The sequence below is a fragment of the Notamacropus eugenii genome, chromosome 7, assembly GCF_028372415.1.
Source record: "Notamacropus eugenii isolate mMacEug1 chromosome 7, mMacEug1.pri_v2, whole genome shotgun sequence".
In the NCBI taxonomy this organism is placed as follows: domain Eukaryota; kingdom Metazoa; phylum Chordata; class Mammalia; order Diprotodontia; family Macropodidae; genus Notamacropus; species Notamacropus eugenii.
In genome coordinates, this window is record NC_092878.1 from 29,536,929 (window position 1) to 29,550,260 (window position 13,332).

A 13,332-nucleotide genomic window follows, 5' to 3' on the forward strand; every position below is an offset into this window, starting at 1 on the left:
CTAATTACATTATACTAACCATAGAGAATAGTTAATTTTAAGCAGGTCTGACTAATATTAGGGCATTTTAGATTCTTAGTCTCTACATCATTTTCCACATTTATAAAATGAGGGGGTAGGAAAGATGATCTCTAAGGTCCCCTGAAAGTCTAAGTATGATATTAAATACTGTTCTAGATAAAACACTAAATTAATCCTTAAAAAAAAATAAATTTAAACGCTACCACATTATAAATACTGATGTAAAAGGCCTATCTGTAAAAGAACCTTAATGGACCACGCATATTTTGACAATCACTGTGTTCAATCAAAATGACTCAACAATCAATAGGGCTACGTCAACCTATAAGCCAAGAAGTGGTTCAGAATAACACTTTTCCAACCCTTTCTTAGCTGCTCTAAGAAGACTTTGGGAAACCTTCTCCAGTTCCTAAAACTGGAGTCCTGGATGGAGAGGGGGAAGGGGTATCAGCAGGAAGGGGAAAATAGAATGTGAAGTGCCATCCTCTATGGACTTCACTCCTAGCATAGTCTTAAGTTCCCATGTCACAAGACGTAGAAGAGCAGGAGACTTGATTTTCCCTGTGCCCAAATCATCCCTGGTATATTCGATTAAAGTGTTTATTGTCACAGAATGGAAGGATTTCTACTTTAATTAGAAACAGGGTGAGGTGGAGAGGAGGATAAGATTAGTGTCACAGCAGTCCTTGAGTGTGGAACACTGTCTAGATTTCAGATTTTTCCAGGTATTAATCAGTTGTGCTTTTTTTTTCTCTTCTTCCTCTTTTTAAAAAAGATTCTTTATTTTAAGAGTTGACTTTCAGGGGACGGCTTTAGGGAATGGATTTTTAAGAGAGAGATACATTTAGACAACGTACAAGCAAAATATATCAATAAAAATATTTTCTAAAAAAGAGCCTGGGTTACAGGCACTGAACTTTCATAATTTAATTGCAATAGGAAATTTAGATAAAAGGAATTTGTTTATTAGGAAATGACTTTACTGTCATCAGGACTGGCTTTTCTTAGGAATGCAAAAAATCATCTGGCAGGAAACATTTTGCAACTGGTACCATTTAATGACTACAAAAGTTACTAAAACTACTACTGATGCTCATTCAATGCTCCTACATTAATGGAACCCAGCATGGAATAGTAAAAAGAAAACCAAATTATTTGTTCTTGTTGTAAGAAAGCATAAAACATTCCAGGTTTGCTTGCTGAACTTAAAAATTCAGAAAAGAGCAGGTAACACTGTGTTGCTAATAGTATCCAGAAGAATTCTAACTCAATTATTTCCTTCAGTCATTTCAATCATTTTCTTGGCAAAGATACTAGAGTGGTTTGCAATTTCCTTCTTCGGTTCATTTTGCAGTTGAAGAGAAACTGAGGAAACAGGGTTAAGTGACTTGCCCAGGGTCATACAGCTAGCATCCAAAAATGTGGCTTTGGGGTGAGGCGGGGTGTGCATGTGTGCACGTGGGTGTGCGCACCATGTTTTTTTAAGTACACAGACTACCTTTAATTCTGTCAATGTGATCTGAGACAACAGGCCATGATTTTTGAAATCTACAACTAAAAAACACATATGACAACAAAATCAGACTCATTTGAGAAGTTAAAATATTTTTCAAATATGTTTGAGTTTTTCCTATTCCTCTTCCAAGTTGAGTCCCCTTTTTAATTCTCTGTTGAACTTTCTTTAGGAAGAAGAGAAAAGAAAAAAGTAGTAATGCTACCTTCTTATCCTTTAGATATTATTTCCTACCTTGCTGTGTTGTGTTTTGGAGTAGTGATAAAAGAACATATTGAACTCTTTTGTGCACTCATCCTTCAGCTCATAAACTCCATGACCTGACACACCAGGTTTCCTAAAAAGATTTAAAATAAGAAGATCAACTGTCATGTTTAAAAGCTTTATTCAGATAAAATAAAAACTGGAAAATTAATACAAACTACAAAATCCAAAAAAACAAACAAAAATTAGCTCCAATCATATCCTATTCAGTTTATCTGATGGAAAAAAAAACTTCTGTTAGAGGAGAAAGCCACAGGAAACAATATGTAGAATATGGATGTAATAGAATACTAAATGCTAAAATCAATGAAGTTCCAGAGAAACTTGGGAAGAATTATGTAAACTGATGAAGAATGAAGTGCTCAGAATCAGAGTAATTTATATATCACCGTAAAGACTTAAAAACTATAATGAATGCAATGACCAACCAGAATTTCAGAGTCAACAAAGAAGTGTACTACTTACTTCCTACTGAGTTGATGACATATGTATGGATTAAGATATATATTTTTTGGACATAACCAATACAGGAATTTGTTTTGCATGAATGTGCAAATATGAAAATTTGTTACAAGAGCTGTCATTGAATCGTTTTTCAGTCATGTCAGGCTTTTCAGGACCCCATTTGGGTTTTTCTCAGCAAAGATACTGGAATGGTTTGTCATTTCTTTTTCCAGTTCATTTTAGAGACAAGGAAGCTAAGGCAAACAGGGTTATGACTTGTCCAGTCACACTACTATTAAGTGTCTGAGGTCACATTTGAACTCGTGAAGATAAGACTTTCTGATTCCAATTCTAGTGCTCTATCTACTGTGCCACCTCGAGACTCTAAAATTATATGATAGAGGAAGCTTTGGATGGGTTATGATATACATTAGCAGAGGAAGTATCCATATTAAAGAGTATGCAGATCCACTTAAATATAAGTAAAAATAAGAAGAGGGTTAATGGGAAGTGATTGTTGTCTAAAACACACTAATAAATCATTTCCCTAAACGAAAAAATGGTACTGTCCTGAATGCCCAGAGGAAGGTCCAAAGGGCAAATGAAAGAAGGATTCTCTATAGATACGAAGTTGATTCAAACGGTCCTACTTGCAGATGATGTTACAATGATTGTATCAAAGCTTAAAACACTACAGACTCCTAAAAGAGATATACAACCACTCAAAAGTCAGATTAACAATCCAAACAAGGTAAATGAAGTAGGTAAAATGAATGCCTGTTTGAACAATAGACAAGAGCTCCCAACTTTTTTGATCATGACACCCCATCAACAAAAAAAATGTTGAGCACATACCTCTAATACATGTAAACTTAGTAAGTTATGAATTATGTGTATATTACAAATAAACTAATAATTACGCTATAAAACAACATACAACAGAAATTTTTAAAAGGTAATGGAAACAAGAAGAAAATATGTGTTCCTAGAGACAATACTAGAGTAAACTGAATAGGGGAATGACATGGTCAGACCTTTAGGAAAATCACTTTAGCAGTTTTTACTTGTGTGGAAGATGGACTGGTAACGGGAGGAAGAAAATTAGGCAGCTACTGAAATAGTTCAGGTAAGAGGTGACTAGGGTCTAAACCAGGGTTGTAGCAATGTAAGTAGGAAGGAAGGAAAAGATCTGAGAAATATGACAGAGTAAACAAGAAGATCTGGCAACTAAACTTTAGTTAAAGTGAAGTGTTGCTTATGACACCAAAGTTGTGAACTTTGTTGTGAGTGTCTAGAAGGGCATTGATGCCCTCAATAAAAAAAAAAAAGAAAGAAAAAGAAAATTCAAAAAGGAGATGAGTTTGGGAGAAAACATAATGAGATCTGCAATATCCATACCTGTTCATCCAGTAGAACTTATTCTGTTCCACAAAAATGAGAATTCTGGAATTCTATATTCAGTTGGGCACATCTTTTCTTTTCTCTTTTCTCTTTCCCTTTCCTTTGGTTTCTTGTCCTTTTTCTTTGGAATGTTTTTTGCTGATGCCTCCTGTACAATACAACTTCCACCCATAGTTCTTCAGGCACTGTCTATCAGATCTAATGCCTTAAATCTATTCATTACCTCCACTCCATATTAATAAGGGCTGTTACTTAGGTCTGATGGTTTTCCCTACTTTCTTCAAGTTAAGTCTGAATTTTGGAATCAGCTCATGATCTGAGCCACAGTCAGCTCCATCCAGACCTTGTTTTAATTGACTAGATACAGCTTCTCTACCTTTGGCTGCAAAGTATACAAGCAATCTGATTTCTATCTTGACCATCTGGTGATGTCCATGTGTAGAACTACCTTTCGGCAATTTTGGTGATTTGATGAAAAAGAGGGTTTGCTATGACCAGTGAGCTATCCCAGGGAAGGGAGAAGGAAAGAGGAGTACATAGCAGAACCCAGATCAAATGATAAAGGCTTTAGACAAAAAATGTGTAGGCAAAGCAGTTATTGTTATAGTCTATTAGCTGATCAAGCTCATGTGTGTGTGTATGTGTATGTATGTATACACACATATATACCTATAGCTCTAAAAATCTGACTGCCATCAAGTTTTGCTTTCTTTACTAGTATTACAAAATCTTAACATACAGGAAACAACTTCTAGCTTCTTCTAATGGACTTCACTCCCAAAAGCCTTTAGCATAGTTCCTCAACAAACATTCCTTTGCTTATTAAGCCCCCTGTAAGAATAACTAAACAGAAGTGAGCCCTGCTTATAGAAAAATGCCCACTGACAGAAGAAGGCATTTGGAATTAAGAACCTTCCAAGGGAGGATGGCAGTACCTAGGGCAGTATGAAACATGCTTGCAGAAATGTTATTTGCAGAAAGACCTCCCATGATTCCTTAATAAGGAAAATGAGAGATAACTGAACTCTTGGGAAATGAAGGGATCATGGAGAGACTATACATACAGAAAACAGGGGAAATAAGACATAGGTTTTCATTCATGTTCCATCCCCTAACTTCTATTCCCCCATTACATTATATAATCAAACCTATACACTTTCCTCAAAGTATTATTCAAGACTCATAACTTAGTTTTGCAGTTTTTTAAAGTTTCTATCATAAACTCTTCAGAGAAATAAATTAAAACACATTCATAGCAGTGAGTGTGTTCATTTATTTAAAAATATTTTAAAAACCATAAAATATTAAAAAATAAACGCAGGAAAGGAATTTTTAATTAATAAAATATATTTCTCCTTGAACCAATAATTAGTTTTTTCTTTAAACAAAATATTTTATGGGTCAAGAGTTTTTTTAAAAAAAGACACTATGGAAATGCTGGAGAAGAGCGCATCACAACTGTAATATCACAATTCATGTCCAAATGTCACTGTCTATGCTTCCTCAATTACCTTCAGATGCTCCCAGGTTAGGGACTCTTTTTAAATTCCCTGAAATTATTTTCTATTATACAATAAGAGTTCTGCTCTTAGACCTAAGGGGATCTGGAGAGAATGGATCATCAGACTGGGTCTATGGGCCATACAGTAAGGATTTATAACATATTCTTTATACTTATAAGGATTTACATTTGCTATATACTATACTTATTATTGAATTATATTATTATATATTATGTTATATTATTAAAATAATAAATATGCTTATATTTATAAGGATTTATAATATATTCACTTACGTGGAAAACTTAGAAGGTTTCACTCTTACCACTTCTAGGAAGAATCAGTCATAGTCAAATGAAATTGGCCAAATTTATGTAAGGTGACCTTCTAGTAATCCTGCAAACCCCCCTTCTATTCATACTCCTTACTTCCTTAAATCCAACTACAATATGTTGTCTAGATGTCTTTTTATTGGCTTCCCAAAAGAATCTATTCCGTGGCCCATTCTTGCTGTCAGCTGGCAGTCAATTAATCTACTAAGACTTGTTGGATTTGAGTCCTCTTCTCCTAGTGCTCATCCCACTAAAGAGCTCTAAGTGTCTGCTTCTTCACATCTAACAAACTCCCCCAGCATTGCCACAGCAAAATTAACTTAAGCTGTGGTCAGTCTCAGAAGTACTTATATTTGAAAAGAAAAACATAAAAAAAGGCTTTAAACTCAAAGGGATAATGCTATAATGAAGGAATGACAGGTTTTCTCTACATGGTAAATTACAGCTATATAGAATCACGGTGCTCAATGTCCAATATTTAATATTATTTGGCTTTGCCATGATTTTAATACAGACAATTAAGAAATATTTTTTCTTGAAGTTTTGTAATAAAATCATTCTTAAAAGAAATAAAAAAGGTCCCCTGGTTTCTAACTATACTGAATTAATTTTTAAATTCTTCTTTACGTGCTTGAAAATAAATATTTTGGAGGGCTAGAATTCTGAAAGTTAAGATAAGCATTTTTTAACTTGTACAAAGCACATGAATAACGATCATACTAACTTTTAAAATAACTTGAAATACCAAGCACTTACTTAAATATGGCCACTTTGTTGATGACTTTCTCTAAGCCAGTTTCATTGTTTTCCTGTGGAAATAATATTTTTGTTATTTAGCTTTATATAATGTCATTCTTTTGCTGTTACATGACAGAAATCTTTACAACTCTGTCAGGCATCTATACTGCTCTGTAAAGGATAATAAAAAATCAATCTGCAGTACAATAAAGAGCAAATTAAATTTTAGTTTTTTGGGCAAATTTTCCTAACCAAAATCTCAACTGTTTCATCAGTTTCAGACTACAATGCTATCAACCTTCTAGTAAAGTTTGGATTAATATAATTTTTATAAATGATCAGTTGATCAAGTGTATTTGTTACAAAGTATGAGGATGAGTCAATAAGTAAGGAGGATTTTCATTTTTTACATCCATCATTGATCTTTAATGTTCATATTACTACATATTCTCACTACTGAGTCTGAATACGTAGCACTCATGATTTCTGCAATATAAAACTGGAGACATTTTTGTTCACATTTTTGAAATAAAAGTATTTGAAGATATGCTTACACTCACCTTACTCACATAATCATCACCAAGAGTGGTAAGCATACACAACTACAATGTACTCATATCTATGAAATAAGACTACAAAATAGAGAATTCAATTTGTGATGGATACCAAAACGCGTACTTATGTAGATTTTCAAATGTAATTCACAATCTTCCTAATAAGCTTAGGTTATTATTTGCTGAATATAGTTTTCTAAGTGTTCACTCTCTGGATGCTATTTCACAAAAAGCATTTATAGTAAGAAAATCCTATTTTATTTCTTTAAGTGATAAAAATTAGATTTGGGTATCTATAGTCTGTCTCATATAAAACCTGGAAAAGTATGCACCTTTAAAAAAAAATATATACTCCAGATAAGATGGGGCAGCTAGGTGGCACACTGGATAAAGTGCCAGGCCTGGAGTCAGGAAGACATCTTCCTGAGTTTAAACCTGGCCTCACAAACTAGCTGTGACCCTGGGCAAGTCATTTCACCCCGTTTGTCTCAGTCTTCTCATCTATAAAATGAGCTGGAGAAGAAAATAACAAATCACTCCAGTATCTTTGCCAAGAAAACCCCAAACAGGGTCACAAAGAGTTAGACACAACTAAAAAATGAGAGACAAAGTGAGAAATGAAAGATTTGAGGTGCCCCTGACAATGAAGATAATTCAAAACTAGCCTAGTGTAATTAAAAGAATACTGATGACATCTGAAGTTGAGATATGGATTTGAATCCACTCCAACGCATTCTGCATAACTGTGGACAAGTATGAGGCATTCTGAATTTTGGTTTTCTCATTTGAAAAGTGAATATAATTACATCATCTACCACATAAGACTGTTACAGAGTACTTTATAAACCTTAAAATGCTATTAAATGATCATTTATTATCTTAGTAGAAAAATAGATGCTGTAATAACACTCTTTGGGACTACAACTTGAAGATACATGTATTTTCAATATTTCAAAAATCTTTGATTTTTATTAGTTCAAATACTCCTTATACCCAGCAAAGATAACAACTCTGTCATACTTCAGCAGATTTTGAATTTCTGTGTCCAAAAATGGAATCTTTACATGGTGGTAAAACATCTGAGATCTGTGTCTACACAGACATAAATATATCACAATATTTCTGGAAAACCCCCTTTTTAGAAAGTTAATTAACAAAACCAGGGGGCCTAAAAAGTGAAGAGTTTTTAATTAAAGGGGGAAAAAACCTACTCACATTTTCTGGTAAGGATTTGGCAATGAGACTATGAGGCATGGGCTCAATGCAAAGTAAGTGGATAATTTCTCTCATGATAACCTCTTCTCTGTTTACTTTCCCCACTCCAGGCACATAGCGCTCTCCTAATAAGAACAGCAAAGGAAAAATGAAGAATGTTGCATGTTAGAACACCAGGACTATTTAAATTGTAACTGTCCACATGGCACTTATAAAACAATATTTCATGAAATCTCAGTTTGTGTGGTAAATGATAAATATTATTTGCAAAGGCTCTCTAAATTTAAACCCTCTAGGATAGTCAACACTTAATAAATACTCATTCATTCATCCACACATACATTCATCCATTTTTCCATCCTTCAAACTACAAAATCCCTTTAACTAAGTTAGAAAATGTTTCTAACAACCTCTAGGCACTTTAAATCAGGCACAAAGTACCTGAACAGTTTTTACTACTGAACTGTTTCTTTTCAAACACTTCATTAATCAATAAATAACTTGCCCATTAAGGCCTGCCTCTTCACGAAAAGGAATAGAAAGACAATTCTTTCGGAAAAGCCACTAAAGGACTCGGCAAGATACCGTTATTATTCAACAACAAAAATAACGACAAGCTGGTATTGCCATGGTTCCAAATTGTACAAAGGAAGCCATGGAGCCAGATCCTTTGTTATCATATTCATCAATAACACGAGCCTATTAGCAGTAACAGAACCTCTCCTGCTCCAATTTTCACCTAGATGCCAGTTCCAGTTTCTGGAGCTCCTTACCATTAGTTTCTGTGGTGGTACTGTACTAACACCTGGCCTTGACATGAGAGGGATCCCTTGCTTAATGGGATTGTTGTAGTTCACAAATTCACTCTAAAGTAAATCATTTGTCCATCCATTAAACTTCTACTTTCCACGAGATAGAACAATCCTAAAGCACAACAAAGTTACTTAACTGCTCCCAATATCTACAATCTAAGCATCCAACATGAAGTCTGACTGACCTGAGGATATGAGCTACCTGCGATTTTTAGCAGAAAAATACCTAAATAGCTAATATACAACTTGTATGCCAAAAGGGTTTAATTAGCTGCCTGACACTATCATTGTGTAATGGATACTAGGTATCATGACTGCAGGCTTGGCTCAGATAATAATTATAATTATCCGTTGAATGCCACCTCTCTACTTTGTGTCTCCACAGACTTTATTTCAATTCTTCTACATTTATCATATTACGCCTGTCTTCACTGTGCTATTCTATTTTCTAAAAGTAAATTTTAGGGGGGGAGGGTGGAGCTAAGATGGTGGAGTAGAAAGACGAACCTGTAAAAGCTCTCCCCCATAGCCCATAAAATACCTATAAAAAACAACTCTGAACAAATTCTAGAACAGCAGAAGCCATTAAATGACAGACTGAAAGAGATTTCCAGTCTAAGACAGTCTGGAAGGCCAACAGAAAAGGTGTATTGCACAGGGCGTGGAGTGGAGCGCCGCCCAGCCTTGGTGCGTGCACAGGGACAGGACGGGAGCAGGTCTCAGGGGGAGGAATCCCTAGCAGTTCCCAAACTGCTCAACCCACAAACACCAAAGACAGCTTCAAAGGTCAGTGAGAAAGCTCTTTCATGTGGGTGAGAAGGGAAGAGGTCTGGCCCCAATGGCAGCAGGCAGCATCTATTTTTGGAGCCCTCACCTAAAGACCCTGGGAGAACTGAGTCTCTGATCTGGATCTCAGCCCTGAGTGGTGGCCCTGGGATGAGGAGAAGTGCTGACATGGTGAAGCTGATGGAGGCTCTGGAGAGGGAATTCTACTCGAAAAGCTTGTGGTAGCTCCCAGACCAGAGCACAGATCAGGAGGAGAGTAAACTCCTCTCCCTTGATTGTGCCACCTTGGAGGAAATGAGAACTTATAGGTTCCTAGAGTATACCATTCTCTTAACAAAGGACTCAAAAGTCAAGTAACTGGCTGGGAAAATGTCAAAAAAAGGGAAAAGAAAATAAGACTATAGAACACTACCTTTTTGGTGACCAGGTATTTTCTTCCATCCTTTCGGATGAGGAAAAACAATGCATACCATTAGAGGAAGACATAAAAGTCAATGCATCCAGAACCTCCAAAATAAATATGCAATGGTCTCAGGCCATGGAAGAGCTCAAAAAGGATTTTGAAAATCAAGTGAGAGGTAGAGGAAAAATTAAGAAGAGAAATGAGAGTAATGCAAGAAAATCATGAAAAGTGAGTCAATAGCTTGCTAAAGGAGACCCAAAAAAATGCTGAAGAACACTCTTAAAAATAAACTAACTCAAATGGCAAAAAAAGTCCAAAAGGCCAATGAGGAGAAGAATGCTTTTAAAGGTAGAATTAGCCAAATGGAAAAGGAGGTTCAAAAGCTTACTGAAGAAAACAGTTCTTTAAAAATTAGAATGGAGAAGATGGAAGTTAATGACTTTATAACAAAACAAGAAGTTACAAAACAAAACCAAAAGAATGAAAAAATAGAAGACAATATGAAATATCTCACTGGAAAAACAACTGATCTGGAAAAGAGATCCAGAAGAGACAATTTTAAAATTATGGGACTACCTGAAAGCCATGATCAAAAAAAGAGCCTAGACAGCAACTTTCTTGAAATTATCAAGGAAAACTGCCCTGAGATTCTAGAACCAGTGGGTAAAATAAATATTGAAAAAATCCACCAAGCACTTCCTGAAAGAGATCCAAAAAGAGAAACTCCTAGAAATATGTAGCCAAATTCCAGAGTTCTGAGATCAAGGAGAAAATATTGCAAGCAGTTAGAAAGAAACAATTCAAATATTGTGGAACTAAAATCAGGATAGCACAAGATCTAGCAGCTTCTACATCAAGGGATAGAAGGGCTTGGAATATGATATTCCAGAAGTCAAAGGAATTACGATTAAAACCAAGAATCACCTACCCAGCAAAACTGAGTATAATACTTCAGGGGAAAAAATGGTCATTCGACGAAATAGAGGACTTTCAAGAAAAAGATCAGAGATGAATAGAAAATTGACTTTCAAACACAAGAGTCAAGAGAAGTATGAAAAGGTAAGCAGGAAAGAGAAATCATAAGGGACTTACTAAAGTTGAACTATTTACATTCCTACATGAAAAGATAATATTTGTAACTCTTGCAACTTTTCTCAGTATTTGGGTAGTTGGAGGGATTACACACACACACACACACACACACACACACACACACACACACACACACACACATAGACAGAGGGCACAGGGTGAGTTGAATAGGAAGGGATGATATCTAAAAAAATAAAATTAAGGGGTGAGAGAGGAATATATTGAGAGGAGAAAGGGAGAAATTGAATGGTGCAAACCATCTCTCACAAAAGAGGCAAGAAAAAGCTTTTTCAATGGAGGAGAAAAAGGAGGAGGTGAGAGGGCAAAAGTGAAGCTTACTCTCATCACATTTGGCTTAAGGAAGGAATAACATGCACACTCAATTTGGCATGAAAAGCCTGAAAGTGGGGGAGAAGGGGAGAAGTAGTGGGGGATGATAGAAGGGAGGGCAAATGGGAGGAGGGAGCAGTTAGAAGTAAACACTTTTGGGGAGCGACAAGGTCAAAAGAGAGAACAGAATTAATGTGGGGCAGGATAGGAGGCAGGAGGGAAATACAGTTAGTCTTACACAACATGACTATTATGGAAGTCTTCTGAAAAGCTACACATATATAGCCTATACTGAATTGCTTGCCTTCTCAGTGGGGATGTGTGGGGAGGGAGGAAGGGAGAAAAGTTGAAACTCAAAATTTTAGGAACAAATGTTGAGAATTGTTCTTGTATGCAAGCGGGAAATAAGAAATACAGGTAATGGGGTGGGTATGGAAATCTATCTTGCCCTACAAGAAAAGAGAGAAGATGGGGTAAGGGAAGGGAGGAGTGTGATAGAAGGGGAGGGCAGATTGGTGGAAGGGGTAATCAGAATGCACGGTGTTTTGGGGTGGGGGAAGGAGAAGGATGGGGAGTAAATTTGGAACTCAAAATTTTGTGGAAATCAATGTTGAAAACTAAAAATAAATAAATAAACATTAAAAAATAAATTTTACTGATATCTTTATATCATCTATATTTTCTCCTTGTGTCCCTTCCTCTGTCTAATTCTATATATATGTGTATGTATATATACATGAAGTATAACAACATATGCAATGTTCCACACTTATGGATCCCCCATCTTTGCAAAGGAATGGGGCAAAGATATCTTTTCATATGTCTTCCTAGAGGCCAATCTTGTCCTTTGTAATTACGCAACATTCATTTTTGTTTAGTGGTTGTTCTTTCAATTTACACTGTGGTAGAAGATGCCTAATAAATGCTTACTGACGATCTGTATTCTGGCTCTGATTCCTTCAGTCTGAATCTTTCTTTCATGTAAGTCTTCCTATGCTTCTCTGTATTCATCATGTACATCACTGCTTCCTGCTGGTGTTCTTGTTTCAGTCATGTCCAATTCTTTGTGACTCCATTTGGAGTTTTCTTGACAGACACTGGAGTGGTTTTCATTTCCTTCTCCAGTTCATTTTACAAATGAGAAACTAAGGCAAACAGAGTTAAGTGACTTGCTCAGGGTCACAAAGTTAGTAAATATCTGAGATTGGATTTGAATTCAGATCCTCCTGACTCCAGGGTTGCACTCTATCCACTGTGCCACCTAGCTACCTTATATCATTTCTTACAGCACAGTAATGCTTCATTAAATTCATGTACCACAATTTGTTTGACTATTCCCCAAATGATGGGAATCTACTTTGTTTCCAATTCTTTGCTACCACAAAAAGTGCCCCTCTGTTACTGCTTATGCTCTCCATAGGGTCAAGGATGACGTCTTCTGCATCATGGCATATATAGAAAATGTTTGCTGAACTGAACAGACTTAGAATCACAGAATCCTAGAGCCAAAAAAGCCCTTAGAGCTTACCAAATCCAACTTGATCATTTTACAAATAAAAGACAACTGAAACCCAGAAAAAAAAGCTTCTTTAAGGTCACAGAGTTACAGCTGCACCAGCTACATCTCTGACCCTTATTCCACTCATTACATTATAGCATACTGTCTTTTATTATGAAAACACTTCTGAAGATATTTTGTCCACCAAATGAATTTTTATATCTAAAAATGCAATTAAGTCTTTTATCAATCATATTTCAAACCATATTGTGGGTGAGGAGATGACGAAGGGGGTTGCCCAGGCCTCTGATCTAAGTGGTGTTGGGAACTGTAGGTAAAGAAGTTTCCCCTACCAATGCAAATAGAAAATTAGTCAGCAACATATAGTCTTTGAGAGTTGCCTAAGGCAGAGGAATCAAACTTGGGC

General features: G+C 35.9%; 1 protein-coding gene across 1 annotated transcript in view; it reads right to left on the reverse strand.

The window, feature by feature from the left end:
• UBR1 (ubiquitin protein ligase E3 component n-recognin 1) overlaps nucleotides 1–13,332 on the reverse strand; it is a 166,901-nt gene that overhangs the window by 63,124 nt on the left and 90,445 nt on the right. The window contains 3 exon segments of the mRNA XM_072624518.1: nucleotides 1,769–1,871; nucleotides 6,234–6,286; nucleotides 7,985–8,109. Of these exon segments, the coding sequence (XP_072480619.1) occupies nucleotides 1,769–1,871; nucleotides 6,234–6,286; nucleotides 7,985–8,109 (281 nt within the window).